The sequence below is a fragment of the Hypanus sabinus genome, chromosome 19 (assembly GCF_030144855.1).
Source record: "Hypanus sabinus isolate sHypSab1 chromosome 19, sHypSab1.hap1, whole genome shotgun sequence".
NCBI classification, from domain to species: domain Eukaryota; kingdom Metazoa; phylum Chordata; class Chondrichthyes; order Myliobatiformes; family Dasyatidae; genus Hypanus; species Hypanus sabinus.
The window spans coordinates 57,592,460-57,612,038 of record NC_082724.1 but is presented as its reverse complement, the minus strand read 5'-3'; the positions used below and the strand labels follow the sequence as shown (position 1 = coordinate 57,612,038).

Here is a 19,579-nt window from a genome sequence, read left to right as displayed (position 1 = left end):
CAGAAATTTGTGGAAATTTAATCTTATGTAAAAAAGACTTCATTTTGGAGGAATCTGCAGGAAATTGAGATTTATAAAGATCAGAGTAAAAATATTTAAAAATATTATTACTGTCCTCATGGTTACTTGCTTTATCTCCATTATTTTTACAAATCTTTAAAATTTGTCTTTTAGCTCTGGCTGCTCTTAATTGGGAATCTAAAAGAGCTTATAGTTTTTATCCCCAAAAGTATAAAATTGACTTTTCAATTTAAGCAAATATCCTTCAATAGGATATGTTAGTAATAAATTATACCGTGATTGTAATTCTACTCTTTTAAATGAAACAACATTTGGAGAGATTGCATTGATGTAATCTAATTCTTTAATTTGTTTAGAGATTTTATCTAATTCCATTCTTGTTTGTTTCTTCAGTTTAGCTATATACGAAATAATTTGACCACGTAAATAAGCTTTTAATGTATCCCAAATTGCTACCTTTGAGATGTTTCTTATATTATTAAAGAAAAAAACTCTTTTATCTGAGCTTCAATAAACTCAACGAATTCTGAACTTTGTAATAAATGTTCTGGAAAACACCAAAATGGTCTGGTAGAAACAACATCTTTCAGTTCAAATATTAAGTTTAAAGAAGCATGATCAGAGATAGCAATCGCATCATACTCACATTTCTGAACATTAAATAAAAGTCGAGGGTCAACTATAAAACTATGATTCTTGAATATTTATTATGAACATCTGAGAAAAAAGAGTATTCTCTATCACTAGGGTGCATATGTCTGCAGATCTCAATTAAACAATAATCAATGGTTTTTAGTTTTACACCTTTAGTTTTACTCTGGGAGTTTGCATGAAACTGAGGACCTTCCAAAAGTTAAAAAAATTGATTTTTATCACATAACCTGAAATACATCTCTTGAGCAAAGATTATATCAAGCTGGAATCGGTTAATTAAATGTTTTCTTACGTAGGATGATTCCAACCAGAAACATTCCAAGTTAAAATGTTTAACTGTTTAGATACTATCATGGAACTTTGTATCTAAAAAGAGTAGTTAGATGCATGTCAGGATAAGGTAGGCGAAAATGGTGGAGATGAACAACAATAAAAATAATTGGCGTATTCCATAATGAGGATAAAAAAAGAAAAAAACCCACCCAAAGTACAAAGCCCAGAAACAAGTCGATATCAATCGGTGCAAGCCCCAAGAGAAGCATAGATGCAAATACAAACTCCGCCTACCTAAGTAAAATTAAAGTGAAAAAAGTAATCTCTGTCTCTGACAGTCATTACAGTCAGCAGATATCTCAATATAATTAACTTGGAAGGAAAGTGTTTTTCTTGTAAAACAAAATGACCTTTAGTCTGAAAGTAACCTTCATAATATTAGATAAGGGAAGAAAAACACATCCAAAACAGTTCTTGAAATATTTGCACAAATGAAAAACAATTGCCATCTTTAAATTGTCCAATCTATCTTTAAAACATAAGGAAATCCAAATAATTACTTAAAACATCTTTACAAAAGCATACGAAACAAAAACAAAACAATTAATTCATTTAAATGCTGCAGAGAAAAAATTCTAAATGGTTCAGACTTATCTACAGTCTATCACCAGTTCTCCCGCTATGTCTTCTGAGGTTAAAGCCATCCAAACCAGTCTTTTTCAGAGATAAAAATGCATTTTAAAGTAAAGAAGTTCTGTAACCATCAAATCTTCCAATCTCATCATCACTCTTTACACCGCACGACAATCAAGCCATTCTATATCATTCAGGCTTCAGAGTTGTCATCAGATCCATCAGGTAAAGAGTTAATAAAACGCAATGCTTTGGCTAGATCATCAAAAATATGAGCGCCAGACTTTTTGACAAAAAGCCTTAATTTAGCTGAGTACTGAAGCAATGGAAAAAGCTTTTTTTGATATGCTAGTTTCATAACCGATGCAAATCCAGCACGCTTCTTAGCAATTTCGCGTGGAAAATCTTCAAAAAAATGAATCTCTGAATCTTGATACTGAAATAGGCTTTTTTTTCTCGCAAGCTTAATAATACGGACTTTGTCTCTGAAACGGAGAAAACGCACAACAATGTGTCTGTTTTTACCTTGATCAGGGACTTTAAAGTGCCGATTCTAATGAGCCATTTCGATATCTGAAGGCTGTAAACAAACCTCCAGAAATAAAGACTGAAACATTTTTGCGAAATAATCCAGTGTGTCGGCCGATTCTGATTTCTCTTTTAACCAAACAATTCAAATATTATTCCAACGTGATCGAGCTTCGAGATCGATGATCCATTATTGGGCTTTTTCCAAACGAGAAGAAAGATCGGCAGCATTTCGACTAACTTCTTCAAGATCAAGGCTCAGAGAGTGAACTTTTTCTTCAAATTTCTCTTTTTATTGAGTATTTCAATGCCGATACTGCTGATTTGGGACTCCAGTCTCTTCACCCGGGTGCGGGGGGGGGGGGGTGGGGGGGTGGGGGTTCCTCCGAGAATTTGTCAGCTGTTTTGGGCTTCCCATTGCCCGGGTCCAGATTTATTTTGGTGCTTCTGAGAGTAGCCATAATTATAACTGTACCTCTACAGATCCGACTGAGTAAAGTTGAAATTTCAAAGTTTAAGTCGGAAAAGGGAGAGATTAAAGGCAGACATAAAGATACTATGTCTTACATGTCCGTATGTGGAGGGCGGAGTCCGAGAATTCTTTGTAGTCACTGAAAGATATCCTTTACCTGGGCACACAGGAAGCAATACACCATCTTGGTATGTTTTCTGCACTCACAGAATCTCCTGTCTGTCCCTCTCACAATGGTCTCCACATTATTGCCTTGTCTGACTGCAGCTTTATCTCTGAGCCTTGTAGCCAATCACAGTACCAGAGACCTGACTGATGCTGCTAGCCCCTAAAAGACCATTGCCTTCAACAGTATCTAAAAAGGTGTATCTGTTAAATGAGGGGAATAGCCACAGGGGTATCTTGCTTTGTCTGCCCACTGCCCTTACTCCCCTGATGGTCAGTCATTTATCTGAAGCCTGGACCTTAGGCATGGCCACCTTTATAAACATCTCATCAATGAAGCCCTCAGGTATCCATTGGATCTTGAGAACCTCCAATTCATGCTCCAGTTTGTCAGGATCTACAGCTAGGTGCACTTCCCAAAGATATCATCATCAGTGAGACTGTGAAGCTGCCACACCTTACAGGAGCAGTATGTCCTCTCATATTACTCATTTCCACCCTGGGGGAAAAGTGTTAGCTATCCACTCTATCCATGCTCAAACCACCCTGACTGGCACTAACAATCATTCCATAATTTCCACAGTCACTTAGATCACATTTCTTCCCCATTCTGATAGTTTGACTAAACACAACTGAACCTCTTGACCATGTCTGCATGCTTTTATGCTTCATGATATGCTAATTAGAAATTCTTATTAATGTCCAGGTATATATAACAAAGTGGCCAATGAGTGTGTATAAGAATGTAGATTTTATGATTAGTATGTTTGCAGATTACACAAAAATTGGTGGTGTGGTTAATAAGGACAAAGTTAGGTATAGGATGAGAGTGATCAGTTGGTAATATGGGTAGATGGAACTTAATCTTTATAAGGGTGAGGTGACGCACATTGGGTGAACAAATAATGATCAGACTCAACAAGTGACCTATAGAGTCCTTAGGGAGCATTGAGAAATAGAGGGATCTTGCTACACAAGTTGAAGAATCAGGAAAGTGGCAGCAATACAAAATTGATGGTGAAAGCAGCATGCGGAATGTCTACTCCTTCATGAGACAGGCCATAGAATACAACAGCGGGGGTGTTATGGGACAACTTCATAAGATATTGCTTGGATCATAAATGGAATGTACAATTCTGGTCACCACATAGTTGGAAAGCATCACAACCTGGATTTTGCTGTGAGATTTACGCACCTGTGCAGGCAGGCTGAAGAACAGGGTTGGCAAGCTCACTCGTGGCTATGTACATTCCAGCTAATCACTGTTTAATTATGATGGTACTTAACTCCCCTCTTTTCATTCTAGTTTTGTTGAGTTGACTAAAAGCACAGCAACTTTTATGTTCCCTGCTTACCCTCTTTTTTTGTCTGGAAAGATGACTACCATTTTGACAGATGCTGTAAAGGAGTGGTATTTAGTTATTGTTTCCAGCCACAGTGTTAGCATTTAACTTTCAGTTAGAGGGTTTTAGTTAACTGCCCTGTGGACCAGTGTTTATTGCTTTTTTTTAAATTCTGCAACAGTTCTCATTGAAGTCAGTGAACTTAACTTGCTTTAGTGTCTCACTCTTTCTCTGCACTTCAACCATATCCAAACATTGTGTCGGCAAATCTCAATCATGAAAGTGGACCCAGCAGAGACAGAACAGCTGACCATGGTCCCAAGGTTTATTAGCCAGGTAAGGGAGAAGTTCCAGGCAATCCATTCTATGTTGGGGGAAGTGACTGAAGCCATGCGACAGATAATTTCAATTCAGCGAGCCCAGTCTGAGGTGGAGAAATAGATGTCATCCATCATAGCAACAGTTCCGTAGCTCACCACCGATAATGAGAATCAGGTGGCAGCCATCTCTGCTCTCACAGACATGGTCCATGAGCTTACAGCCAACAGCCAGTGTCAGTTGACAGCCATTAGCACTCAGACAAGTACAATTCAGCAGCCTTAGGCCACATCAGTCCCACTCCCAGTTCTTGGAGATCCTCTTGTTCTGCTGGCCTAACAACATCAACCATAATTCCCTGAATCCTGTGACCATAGCAGAATTAGGTATTCCTCCACTGAACTCATTCCACCAAGATGCAACACTGAACATCATAAGAAGTCATTCCTGCGTGTGGCCATCAAAATTTACAACTCCTCTTTCAGAGTGTCAGACACCCTGAGCCAATAGGCTGGTCCTGGACTTATTTCTACTTGGCACAATTTACTTATTATTTAATTATTTATGGTTTTATATTGCTGTATTTCTACACTATTCTTGGTTGTTGCGACTGCAACGAAACCCAATTTCCCTCAGGATCAATAAAGTATGTCTGTCTGGACAGATACCCTGGTGACTGCAGGAATTTCATTACCCAGTGTGAGCTGACTTTCCAAACCCAGCCTGGTCAGTTTGCTTATGATGTGCATAAATTAGTGTAAGTGGTAAATCTCCTGTATAGAGGTCCACTCAGCCCGTTTAACGCTCTACGGGAGCAAGGTTCACTCACTGCCCGTTCATTTCAACATTTTGTTGTAAAGTTAAGGAGAGCTTTTGACCATCTAGTACTGGATCAGGAGGCTGCCTGCTGATCCAATGTGCCAAGGTAGAGGGATGGTATGTTAAGTTCGGCACATGTGCAGTGGAGACAGGATGAAATACGAGATTCCTCATCACAGCCTTGCAGCACAGACTAAACGCAGGGGTCTGACATGAGATTGCACTCTGTGATGAGCAGGACAGTTTGGATGATGTGATTAATCTAGCTATTCGAGTAAAACAGCAGGTAACTGAGTGGCACAGAGAAAGAAAGTCCCTGGCCAGAAGAAAATAGTGCCAGCGAATGATGCAATCAAGGGCAACATCCTCCAGACCGTTCGCAAACTACCTCCTTTGCTTCTTTTGCATTTTTTTTCTTTTGAATGTGTTCTGCTACTTTTGGAGCCTGTGATATACATTTTGGTGGAGCAGTTTCGAGCCAATTGAGTGATCTGGCGCTTTGCTATCTTTGAGTGTTTTATTGAGGCTTCAGGTGAAGTATGTGGCCTTGAGGCCAAGAAGTCTAGAATGCGACACAAGCCCATGATCAACTCAATTTCTTGTCAGTCTTGCCAATTGAAGTTTTGAGGAAGGTTTGAATCAACAAGGTTTGAATGGAAGGAGAGTGGGTGTTCAGCACCGTCTATCAGCCTCTCACTTGCTGCTGCTGGAGGAAGGTCCCTGCATGTGACGGTCCACCTCTCTCCCTCTCACTTGCTGCTCCTAGAGGAAGATATCCTTACATTTTAATGATCTGTCTCTCCCTCTCACTCAATGCTGCCACAGGATTGTGTTGGAGTCCTGGGTCTTGGACAAGGTTTAATCAATGCAGTTTGTGGATTGGATTCTTTAGTACATATTATAATGTCTTTCTAGTTCCTTTTTTTGTTGCCATTTTGGGTGATTTTGAATGGGGTGGCCTGCAGATAACAAATGACAAAGAGCTAAATTGAAATGAACTCAGCTGAACTGAATATGCCTGACTCTTTTGATTTTTGTGTTTTATACTGTTTTTCACTTGTTTTAAAACTATTTTGCCATTTGCACATTTTTTTGCGTGTCGGGGTTGAGTGTGTGGAAGGAGTGGTTGGCTGCTTTTCTTTGAATGAGTTCCAGGGTTTTCTTTGTTTTGTGACTGTCTGGGAAGATGAATCTCAAGGTTGTAGAGTGCATGCATACTTTGATAATAAACATACTTTGAATTTTTGAATCTTTGAATCTTGAGCTTCCTACTCTTTAGATCAGCATCTGAATTTCCAGCACCAAGTCCACAGTGGAGCCTATGCATGTGGGAAGCATGTGCCTATCTCAAATAGGTGTGGTGCTTCATGGGGTTAGCAAACCTTTATCACCGCTTAATCTGAACTTTCAGCTCTATGTGGCCTCCATAAATGCACTCACCAGGTGACCTCTATAGGATTTAATTGGACAAATGAAGCAGACCAAGTACTCTCAGAACTAAAGCTGTGCTTCCCCACTGCCCCATTGTTGCAAACACCCAGACACATCCCAGCCATTCATTGTTAAGTTTGATGCATCAGATGGCAGCATAGGATCTGGACTCTCTCAGGCCTGTCTGCAGATAGTTGGCTGCACACTTGTGCCCTTCCTTAACTCTAGCCAAGAGTAACTACGATGTTAAGAACTGAGAACTTCTGGCTGTCAAGGAGGCTCTGGAAGAATGGCGACATTAGCTGGAGGGGCAGATTTGATTTGATTTTTTGATTTGGATAGATTGCAAGTATATCTCCTACGTTTGGGACACTAAGAGATTCAACGCCCATCAAGCATGTTATGCCCTCTTCACCTGGTTTAATTTCATCCTCACCTATCTTCAGCAAGGTTGATACTCTCTTCTGGCAGTTAGATGGGTCTAAGGACAAAGCCAGTCCAGAGCCCATACTTCCTCACTTGTGCATTGCTGCTCTGGTGATTTAGGGAGTAGAAGTGGAGATGAAGGCCACCCAACAGTTGGATCCAGGCCCAGGTGGGGGACCTCCAACTGACTGTTTGTCCCCTTTAAGGTGCACTCCAAAGTGTTGGAATGGTGTCACATCTCTTGTCTGGTTGACCATCCTGAATTCAGTGGACCTGGGAGTTCATCAAGGGACAATTTTGGTGACCATCTATGTCCCAGGATGTCCACGACTTCATCTCTGCCTGCCCCACATGCTTAAAACAAGATATCATGCTAGCACTTTGTGGGTCTGCTATGTCCACTGCCTGTGCCCCACTGCACTTGGTCCCAGTTCTCTGTGGATTTCTTCACTGGTCTGCACCTGTCTAATGGAAACGCTACCATTCTGGTCATTGTGGGTCAATTCTCCAAGGCTATCCACTCTATTGCTCTCCCTAAGGCCCTGTTGATTTGTGGGACTGCCACCCTCCTGGTTCAGCATGTGTTCAGGCTGCCCAGCTTCCCTCAGGACATAATGTCTGATTGAGCACCATAGTTCATATCCCTCTTTTGAAAGGCTTGCTGTTTTCTTGTGGGTGCCACAACCAGCTTCTCATCTGGTTTCCATCTCCAATTTAACAGCCAGATTGAATCAGGAGTTGGAGACAACCTTGCACTGCTTTCCTTCATCCAATCCCACATCCTGGAGCTCCCAATTGGTTTGGGCAGAGACTGCGCACAATAGCATCCAGTCATCCTCCTGTGGCATGTCCCCCTTTGAATGCCAGAAGAGATTCCAGCCACTGATGGTACACTGTTGATCCACTTCAGCCAGTCTCCCTCTCTCTCCCTGTCTCCCCCTCGCCCACCTGGGCCATATCTGAACATTGTGTCAGAAGGAAATACTGGAGATTGACCAGGATGTTGGCTAGCATAAAGTGTTTTAGTTTTCTGGAGAGACTGGACAGGTTGGATTTGTAGAATTGAGGGAAGTATCTGTCTAAGCACTTGAACTGCCAGGGCATAAAAGACTATGGATCAAGTGCGAGTAAACGAGACTACTATGGATGGTCAGCATGGACATAGAATTGAATTGACTTTATTACTTACATCCATCATATACATGAGGAGTAAGAATCTTTACGTTATGTCTCCACCTAAATGTGCAATGTGCAATTGCAGTAATTTATAATAAGTATTATGTACAATTGGATAGTCAGTATAACATAGAAATATACGGTAGTTGCATCAGTCTGATGGCCTGGTGGAAGAAGCTGTCCGGAGCCTGTTGGTCCTGGCTTATATGCTACGGTACCATTTCCCAGAGGGTAACAGTTGTAACAGTTTGTGACACGAGTCCCCAATGATTCTTTGGGCCCTTTTTGCACACTTGTCTCTGTAAATGTCCTGAATAGTTGGAGGTTCACATTTACAGATGCACTGGGCTGTCCGCACCACTCTCTGCAGAGTCCTGAGATTGAGGGAAGTATGGTTCCCATACCAAACAGTGATGCAACCAGTCACGAAGTTCTCAGTTGTGCCCCTGCAGAAAGTCCTTAGGATTTCAGGGCCCATACAACCGTATACAACTCTGAGGTGAAAGAGGCGCTGTTGTGCCTTTTTCACCGCACAGCTGGTATATAAAGATCATATGAGATCCTTGGTGATGTGTATGCCGAGGAACTTCAAGCTGTTTACCCTCTCATCGCCAGATCCATTGATGTCAATAGAGGTTAGCCCCCTCCATTCCTCCTGTAGTCCACAACCAGCTCCTTTGTTTTTACGACATCGAGGGAGAGGTTGTTCGCTTGACACCACTATGTCAGGGTGATGACTTCTTCTTTGTAGACCATCTCGTTATTGTTTGAAATTAGGCCAATCAGTGTAGTACACTGTGGTATAGTACAGTGTGGAGTAGCACAGAGTAATACAGTGTGGAGTAGCACAGTGTGATGTAGTGTGTAGTACAGTGAAAAAGTGTAATACAGTGTGGTGTACAGTGTGATGTAGAACAATGTGGAGCAGTACAGTATCGTACAGAGTAGAACAGTGTAGAACATGAGGGTAGCACAGTAGTGGGGCAAAGCAACTGTTTCTGTGCTGCATGTCTCTATTATTCAATGACCCTAGGCACTATGGGGCCTGCTGTGCAAGGCCTTGATCCTTGGCATTGCCGAAAGGTCTTGGGGTGTTGGGAGATGAGTTTCTCACCATACCTATCAGCCTCTGAGCTGTTTTTGGAGCTACAGGATTCATATGGCTGTTTACTATTTATGACCCTTCACTATTCTTTCCCCTACAACACTTACTGACTTCAGTTTCACCTGGGTTATTTGATATCAAATTTCATCTTGATATTACGAGCTGCCATTCTTACCTCACCTCTTGATTAGGTAATTTCTCCATGTTGGCCAAGTCTGTACTAAGGTCTGGAGATTAATGTTCCAGGCAAAATCCAACCTAGACATTATGAGCCAGAAACAGGCCCTTAGGCCTACCATGTCCATGTCGATATTTTGCCATCTATCCCAATCCCATTTGTTCACTCAGGGACCTGCCTATTTAAGTGCTTGTCTAAATGCCTCTTATACAGACTGATCGCATCTTATTTGACCACCTGCTCTGGTAGTGTGTCCCAGATAGCAACCACTCTCAAAATAAAAAAAAACTTACCCCAGATATTCCATCCTCTCAATTGTGCCCTCTTGTTTTGATCACTTGGAATATCGTGAACAGTTTTGAGCTCCTTATCTTAGAAAGGAAATGCTGAAACTGGAGAAGGTTTAAAAGAGATTTACAAAAATGATTCCAGGATTGAATGGCTTGTCATATGAAGAGTGTTTGATGGCTCTGGGCCTATATTCACTGGAATTCAGAAGAATGAAGGGTGACCTCATTGAAACTTATTGAATCATGAAAGGCCTTGAGAGAGTGGATGTGGAGAGGATAGAACATAGAAATGTACAGCACATTACAGGCCCTTTGTCCCACAACATTGTGCCAACTATGTAACCTACTCTAGAAACTGCCTAGAATTTCCCTACTGCATAGAACTATTTCTTCTAAGTGCCTATGTAAGAGTCTCTTAAATGACCCTATTGTACCCACTTCTACCTCCATCACTGGTAGTGCATTCCATGCACTCATCACTTTCCGTGTGAAAAACTTGCCTCTGACATCCCCCTTGTACCTCCTTCATAAAACCTTAAAACTTTGTCCCCTCATGTTAGCCATTTGGGAAAAAGCCTCTGGCTATGCACATGATCAATGCCTCTCACCATTGCTTCAAGGAGAAAAAGCCAAGTTCACTCTGTCATGTATCCCATGAGCAGGTTACCAAACCAGCAGAATGGAATAATACGTTGGAGTCTGGTGGTACTGTAACTAAGAGTATTTATTAGTAAACTAAGTAATACAATACAATAAAATGCAAATATACATATAAAACAGGTTAGCAATGATATATACAGAAGTGTAGAAATAGGAATCAAAACCAAGCTCTATCAATGTCTTGGGGTAAATGAATATTATGATGGTGCAGAGTTCAGTTCAGTTTAGTTTAGGTCGAGGTAGTTGCCATTGTACCGTTGGGGGGAGAGAGAGAGAGCGAGAGATGAGCAGTTGCAGCAAGCAAACCTTCCATTGTCTTCTTGTTCTGTTGTGCTGTTGTGGTCACTGACTGTGACCCCTCCGTTCCCGGCCAGACCGTTCTTCAGTGGTGAGCCCATTACCCGGGCGAGGGTGGACATACACACAAGCCCCCACCGGTCTGCTTTCACACACTGTGAGCCTCTGATCGATTCCCCTGAATCAATCCTCCAAGCCCCCACCTTCCTGTGGGTGCACAATGCTCTTTCAGTGTCCCGTGGTGTGTCTGCTTGTGTCTCAGCAGACCTGCCTTTTCTCTGCCCTGCCAGGGTACCAGCCATCCATCATGTCCATCACCTAGTCCTGCCTTGCTGTCTCAGCAAGAATTTTACAAGCAGGCAAAGAATGTGTCCTTGGAGCAAAAGTAAATAATCAGCCATGGAGCCATAACTTTAAATCTTTGTCTCTCTCTTTCACATCTGCGCTGGGTGCCCCTTCCTCTTCTTCTCTCTCTCTCTCATTAGCAGCTCAAACAGTGTCCAAAAGCCAGTACCATTTTCCCGCCATTTTAAAGTGGTTGTCCACAGAAAATATGAACCCTAGGGGTACCTAACAACTCAAACTATTCTCATAAAGCATGCTTGTAAATCTTTGCACACCTTCTATAGTATCTACATCCTTCCTGTAATGATGTGACCAAAACTGAACATAGTACTCCAAATGGTGTCTAACTAAGGTTTTATATAGCCTCCCTGCTCTTGAACTCAATCCCATTGTTGATGAATGTTATGAATGTCTTCTTAACAACACTGTCAATCTGCAGAGCAGATTTAAGTGTCCTACGGACACAGACCCCAAAATCTTGCTGATCCTCCACACTGCCAAGAGTCTTACCATTAATATTATATTCAGTCTTCAAATTTGACAGAAGAATGAACTACTTCACAAATATCTGGGTTGAACTCCATCTGCCACTTCTCAGCCTAGTTCTGCATCCTAACAATGTCCTGCTGTAACCCAGACTCTTCACAACACCCCCAACTTTTGTGTCATCAGCAAACTTACTAACCCACCCTTCTACTTCTTCATTCAGGAGGGGTCCCAGAACAGATTCTTGCAGAACACCACTGTCCTCCATGCAGAATATGAACCATCCACAACCACCCTTTTGCCATCTGTGGGCATGCCACTTCTGGATCTATAATTAAGGTCTCCTTGGATCCCATGCCTCATCACTTTCTGAATGAGCCTTGCATGGGAACCTTATCAAATGACTTACTGAAATCCATATACACTACATCCATTGTTCTACCTTCATTAATGTGTTTTGCTACCTCCTCAAAGAATTCAATCAGGCTCGTAAGGCACGACCTGCCCTTGACAAAGACTGTTCTTAGTCAGAGTATGTCTCTCCAAATGCTCATAAATCCTGCCTCTTAGCATCTTCTCCAACAACTCGCCCACCACTGAAGTAAGACTCACTGGTCTATAATTTCCTGGGTTATCTCTACTCCCTTTGTTGAAAAATGGAGCAACAATTGCAACCCTCCAATCCTCTGGGCTTCTTCCATCCCTATTGAAGATGCAAAGATCATTGCCAGAGTCTCAGCAGTCTCCTCCCTTGATTCCCACAGTAGCCTGGGTTATATCTCATCTGGTCCCAGTGACTTATCTAACTTAATATCTTTCAAAAGCTCCAGCACATCCTCTTTCTTAATGTCTATATGCTCAGGCGTTTCAATTCACTGTAAGTCATCCCTACAATTACCAAGGTCCTTTTCACTGGTAAATGCTGAAACAAAGTATTCATCAAGTACCTTTGCTACCTCCTCCGACTCCATGCACATATTTCCACTGTCACTCCAGATTGGTCCTAATCACACACAGTTCATTCTCTTCACATACTTGTAGAATGCCTTGGGGCTTCCTTAGTCTTGCTCACCAAGGCCTCTCATGGCTCCTTCCACCTCTCATAATTTCATTCTCGAGCTCCTTGTAACTTCCTAGAGCTCGAACAGCTTTCTAGAAGTCAAACAGGGTTCTTGAATCTTTTCTAAGTTTTTCTTTTCTTCTTAACTAGATTTTCTGTATCCTTTGTACACCATAGTTCTTTTAACCTGCCATGCTTTCCCTGCATCATTGGAATATACCTATGCAGAATGCCCTGCACATGTTTGCTAAACATTTACCACATTTCTACCATGCATTTCCCTGAGAACATCTGCTCCCAAGTTATGTTTCCAAGTTCTTGCCTAATAGCATCATACGAACGTTTTTATTTCCCCCTTCCCCAATTAAATGTTTTCCCAAATTGTCTGCTCCTATCCCTCTCCATTGCCATGGTAAAAGAGATAGATTCTCCCACCAAGAGATCTTTGTCACCTGACCAGGTTCATTTCCCAATACCAGATCAAGTACAGCCTCCCCTCCAGTTGGCTTATCTATGTATTGTGTCAGGAAATCTTCCTGAAAACAGCTAATAAACTCCACTCCATCTAAACCTATTGCTCTAAGGAGATGCCTGAGAAAAGTTAAAATCATCCATCACAACAACCCTATTATTAATGCACCATTCCAGTCTCTGTTACTATTGGGGGTAGTTATTGCACCATCCTGTTTCTGACTTCTACCCACAATGACTCAGTAGGCAATCCCTTCATGCCTTCCTCCTTTTCTGCAGCTCTGATACTATCCCTGATTAGCAGTGCCACTCCCCCACCTCTTTTGCCTCCCTTCCTGTCCTTTTTGAAACATCTATAGCCCAGCACACTCAGCAGCAATTCCTACCCAGAGTCATCCAAGTCTCTGTAATGGCCACAGCATCATAGTTCCACGTATCGAGTTCCACACTCTTAAGTTTATCCACCTTGCTTATGATACTCATTTCATTGCATTAAAATAGACACATCTCAAACCATCTGGATGAGTGCATCTTTGCTCGATCATCTGCTTATCCTTCCTCTCAAGCTGACTCTACTTGTGTGTCAACCACCTCATCCTCTGCCTCTTCACTTCCATTCCTATCCTCCCTGCATATCTAATTTAAACCCTCCCCAACAGCATTAGTATATCTCCCTCCCAGGATATTCATTCCTCTAGTGGGAGAATCTAAGATCAGAGGACACAGCTTCAGAATAGAGATATGTCCTTTTAGAATGAAGATGAAGAGGAATTTCTTTAGCCAGAAAGTAGCGAATCTGTGGAATTCTTTGTCACAGGCAGCCATGGAGGCCAAGTCTATGTTTATTTAAGTCAGAGGTTAATAGATTCTTGATTGGTCAGAGCAAGAAGGGGATACAGGGAGAAAGCAGGAGATCAGAGCTGACAGGAAAATTGGATTAGCCATGATGAAATGGCAGAGCAAACTCAATGGGCCAACTGGCCCAATTCTGCCTCCATATCCTATCTATACTAATCCTACTAGCCTGCATTTATTTCATATCCCTTTAAGCCTTGCTCATTCAAGAACATGTCCAGATCCATCATTATATCTCTGAAACCTTTTGAGGGTTTCCAAGAAACATAGAAAACATAGTGCGCAATACAGGCCCTTCGACCCACAAAGTTATGCCAAACATGTCCCTACCTTAGAATTATCTAGACTTTACCCATAGCCCTCTATTTTTCTGAGCTCTATGCAGCCATTCAGGAGTCTCTTAAAAGACCCTCTCATTTCCACCACCACCAGCAGCCCATTCCACGCATTCACCACTCTTTGTGTAAAAAAACTTACGCCTGACATCTCCTCTACTCACTTCCAAGTACCTTAAAACTATGCCCTCTCGTGCTAGCCCTGAGGAAGAGTCTCTGACTATCCACACAATCAATGCCCCTCATTATCTTGTACATCTCTATCAAGTCACCTTTTATTCTCCATCGCTCCAAGGAGAAAAGGCCGAGTTCATTCAACCTATTCTCATAAGGCATGCTCCCCAATCCAGGCAACCTCCTTGTAAATCTCCTCTGCACCCTTTCTGTGGTTTCTACGTCCTTCCTGTAGTGAGGCAACCAGAATTGAGTACAGTACTCCAGGTGGGATCTGACCAGGGTCCTATATAGCTGCAGTATTACCTCTCAGCTCTTAAACTCAATCCCACGATTGATGAAGGCCAATACACCATAGGCTTCTTAACCACAGAGTCAACCTGCGCAGCTGCTTTGAACATCTTATGGAGTTGGACCCCAAGATCCCTCTGATCCTCCACACTGCCTAGAGTCCTACCATTAATGCTATATTCTGCCGTAATATATTTGACCAAAATGAACCACATCACACTTATCTGGGTTGAACTCCATCTGCTACGTCTCAGCCCAGTTTTACATCCTATCAATGTCCTGCTGTAACTTCTGACAGCCCTCCACACCATCCACAACACCCCCAACCTTTGTGTCATCAGCAAATTTACTAACACATCCCTCCACTTCCTCATTCAGGTCATTTATAAAAATCACAAAGAGTGGGGGTCCCAGAACAGATCCCTACCACTGGTCACCGGCCTCCATGCAGAATATGACCTGTCTACAACCACTCTTTGCCTTCTGTGGGCAAGCCAGTTCTGGATCCACAAAGCAATGTTCCCTTGGATCCCATGCCTCCTTACTTTCTCAATAAGCCTTGCATGGGATACCTTATCAAATGCCTTGCTAAAATCCATATACACTACATTTACTACTCTACCTTCATCACACCCTCAAAAAATTCAGTCAGGCTCGTAAGGCACAACCTGCCTTTCACAATGTCATACTGACTATTCCTAATCATATTATGCCTCTCCAAATGTTCATAAATACTGCCTCTCAGGATCTTCTCCATCAACTTTCCAACCACTGCAGTAAGACTCACTGGCTTATAATTTCCTGGGCTATCCCTACTCCCTTTCTTGAATAAGGGAACAACATCCGCAACCCTCCAATCCTCCGGAGCAATGCAAAGATCATTGTAAGAGGCTCAGCAATCTCCTCCCTTGCTTCCCACAGTAGCCTGGGGTACATCCTGTCCGGTCCCAGTGACTTATCTAACTTGATGCTTTCCAAAAGCTCCTGCACATACTCTTCCTTAATATCTATGTTCTCAAGCTTTTCTGTCCACTGCAAGACATCCCTACAATTGCCAAGATCCTTTTCCATAGTGAATACTGAAACAAAGTTGCTGTAACTTTGATCATGGAGTAAAGAGATGACTGACATCCATGGGCTGGATGTTTGGAGCTGGGAATCAATGAATGGTGCAAAATTGAGAGGATAGTGGCACCCACTTACTTGTAACTTTGTCTCTCAGGTTGTTTGTCGAACATGCTGCAGGAACAAATATCCACTTGGCTATCTGAAGGGCAGGCTGGCTCGGGTATGTGATCAGTGTCACAAGCAGCTGCAGAGGACAGGTAATGAACATGTTCCACAGCAGAGATTACTGCCCTTTGATCTGTCTTCATTCTCCACTTCTCACTTCCTTCTCCATTCCCCCTCCTGTGACTGTTGTAGAGCACAACATAGCGGGTGGCAGTTAGTGTAGTAATTAGGACTACACTTTACAGTACAGGCGACCCGGGTTTAATTCCTGCCGCTGCCATAAGGAGCTTGTTCATTCCCCGCATGCTTGTATGTGTTTCCTCTATCTGCTCTGGCTTCCTCCCACAGTCCGAAGATGTACCAGTTGGTACGTTAATTGGTCATTGTAAATTATCCCGTGATTAGGCTAGAATTAAATTGGTGGATTTCTGAGCAGTACAGCTCAAAGAGCCAGAAGGGCCTATTCCACACTGTATCTCAATAAATAAAAGTAGTTTTAAATATAGTATGAGAAAGATTGCTTGCCTGCTGGATTCTTGTGTTAGCCATTTCAACCCTGGGAAAAAGACTCCGCTATCTACACGATTGATGCCTCATACACCTCTATCAGGTCACCTCTCATCCTCCGTTGCTCCAAGGAGAAAAGGCCAAATTCACTCAACATATTCTCATAAGGCATGCACTCCAATCCAGGCAACATCCTTGTAAATCTCCTCTGTACTCTTTCTAGACCATCCCCTTCCTTTCTTTAATGAAGTGACCAGAACTGAACACAGTACGCCAAGTGGGGTCTAATGAACATTTACCACATTTCTGCTGTGCTCAGATGCTCTGAGAACATCTGCTCCCAATTTATGTTTCCAAGCTCCTGTCTAATAGCATCATATTTCCTCCACCCCAATTAACTGTTTTCCCAAATTGTCTGCTCCTATCCCTCCTCAGCGTGATGGTAAAGGAGGTAGAGTTGTGATCACTATCTCCAAAATGCTCTCCCACTGACACTTGGCTTGCTTAATCTCCCAATACCAGATCAAGTACAGCCTCTCCACTAGTTGGCTTATCTACATATTGCATCAGGAAACCTTCCAGAACACACCTAACAAACTCCATCACATCTGAACCCCTTGCTCCATGGAGACAGCAATGTTAAGAACGTTAATATCACCCATCACAATTCCCCCATTATTATTGCATCCTTCCAAAATATGCATCCTTGATTCTCTGTCACTATTTGGGGGGTGGGGTCAATAAAAATACCCAGTAGAGTTATTGCCTCCTTCCTGTTTCTGACTTCCACCCACACTGACTCAGTAGACAATCCCTCCGTGACTTCTTGCTTTTCTACAGCCATGATACAATCCCTCATTAGCAATGACACTCCCCCTCCTCTTTTTCCTCCCTCAGTCTGTTTTAAAACAGCTGAAGCCTGGCACACTCAGCAGCCATTCCTGCCCTTGAGTCATCCCAAGTCTCTGTAATGGCTGCAACATCATAGTTGCACGTATTGATCCACACTCTGTTCATCCGCCTTGCTCATGATACTCCTTGCATTAAAATAGACACATCTCAAGCCATCTGGCCGAGTGTTTCTTTGCTCTTATCATTTGCCTATCCTTTCTCATAAACTCCCTATAAGCTGTCACTACTTATGCACCAACTGCCCCATCCTCTGCCTCTTCACTTCTGTTCCCACCCCCCTGCAAATCTAGTTTAAACCCTCCCCAATAGCATTAGCAAACCTCCATCCCAGGATATCGGTTCCCCTTCAGTTCAGGTGCAACCCATCCCAATTGTACAAGTCACCCCTTCCCCAGAAAAAGTTCTAATGATTCAAGAACGTGAAATCCTGCCCCCTGCACTATCTCCTCAACCACTCATTCGTCTGCACTATCTTCTTGTTCTGATCTTCATTGGCTCATGGCACTGGGAGTTATCTGGAGATTACCACCTACTCTTCAACCTCCTTTCTAACCTTACTGCGCAGGACCTCTACCCCTCTCCTGCCTACGTCATTTGTACCAACATGTACCATGACCTCTGGCTATTATTGGAAGAAGTCCCGGAAATAATAGGTTATTGATTTGTGGCCTTCGTACAAAGAATATAGAAAGCAGAACATTACAGTCACTTTGGTCCACAATGTGCTGACTCTTTAACCTGTTCGAAGATGAATCCAACCCTTTCCTATTTTCCCCCTACATATCCATATCGGATACATTCGGGTCTTCTAAGAGACTCCTGGATAGGTATGTGGAGCTTAGAAAATTAGAGGGCTAATGGTAATTCTAGATAATTTCTAAAGTAAGTACATTTTCAGCGCCGCATTATGGCCTGAAGGACCTGTATTGTGCTGTAGGTTTTCTGTGTTTCTGTATTTCTTTCATTTAAGAGTTTCATAAGTGTCCCTAATGTATCTTCCTCTGCCACCACCACTGGCAGGACATTTGATGCACCTATTACTCTATGTATGAAGTTCTTACCATTCATACAAGCACCCCATACTTTCATCCAATCACCTTAAAGTTATACTCCTCATATAAGCCATTTCTGCCGTGGGAAAATGTCTGCAGCAATCCACTTGATCTACTCCACTTAACATCTTGTCCACTTCTATCAAGTCACCTCTCAACCTCCTTTGTTCCAAAGCGAAACACTAGCTCGCCCAACCTATCCTCATAAGACGTGCTCTCTAATCCAGGCAGTATCATGGTAATATCCTCTGCAACATCTCTAAAGCTTCCACATCGTTCCTATAATGAGTCAACCAGAAATGAATACAATATTCCAAGTGTGGTCTTATCAGTTACTGAACTCAAACCTCAACTAATAAAAACCAGCACACCATGCACCTTTTTAACAACCTTATCAACTGTGCAGCACCTTTGAAGGATCTAGTGACATGGATACTGTATTTTGTCTTCAAATTCAACCTTCAAAAATGAATCATGTCACACATTTCCAGATTGAACTCCTTCTGCCATTTCTTAACCCAGCTCTGCATGCTGGAAATCCAGAGGAACATACACAAAATGCTGGAAGAACTCAGCAGGTCAGGTAGTATCTATGGAAAGAAGTAAACAGTCAATGTTTCAGGCCAAGACCCTTCATGTCCTCCTCTACCGTAACGATGAGGTGACTCTCAGCTTTGAGGAGCACCACTTCATATTCCACCCGGTTAGCCTCCAATGGTATGAACTTCAATTTCTCTAATTTGTGGTAATTTTTTACTCCTCCCCTTTCCCTCATCTTCCATTCCCCACTCTGGATCTCTTCTCTTACAACTTCTCTTTGCCTTGCCTGCCTATCTCTCCCCCCTGGTGCACTCTTCCTTCCCTTTCTCCAATGGTCCACTCTCTTATCCTATCAGATTCCTTCTTCTTAGCTCTTATTCTTTTCCACCTCCTAACTTCTTACTTAATTCCTCCAAATCACTTTGGTTTAACCTATCGCCTACAAGCTGTACTCTTTCTCCTGAGCCCTCCCCCCCACCCCCCAACTTCTTATTCTGGCTTTTCCGTCCTTCCTTTCCAGTCCTGATGT

At 42.5% G+C, this 19,579-nt stretch overlaps 1 protein-coding gene across 1 annotated transcript in view; it reads left to right on the top strand.

The window, feature by feature from the left end:
* fgd5a (FYVE, RhoGEF and PH domain containing 5a) overlaps positions 1-19,579 on the top strand; it is a 250,765-nt gene that overhangs the window by 193,800 nt on the left and 37,386 nt on the right. The window contains exon 17 of the mRNA XM_059944304.1: positions 16,029-16,131. Coding sequence (XP_059800287.1) covers positions 16,029-16,131 — 103 coding nt within the window. The remainder of the gene's footprint in view (positions 1-16,028; positions 16,132-19,579) is intronic.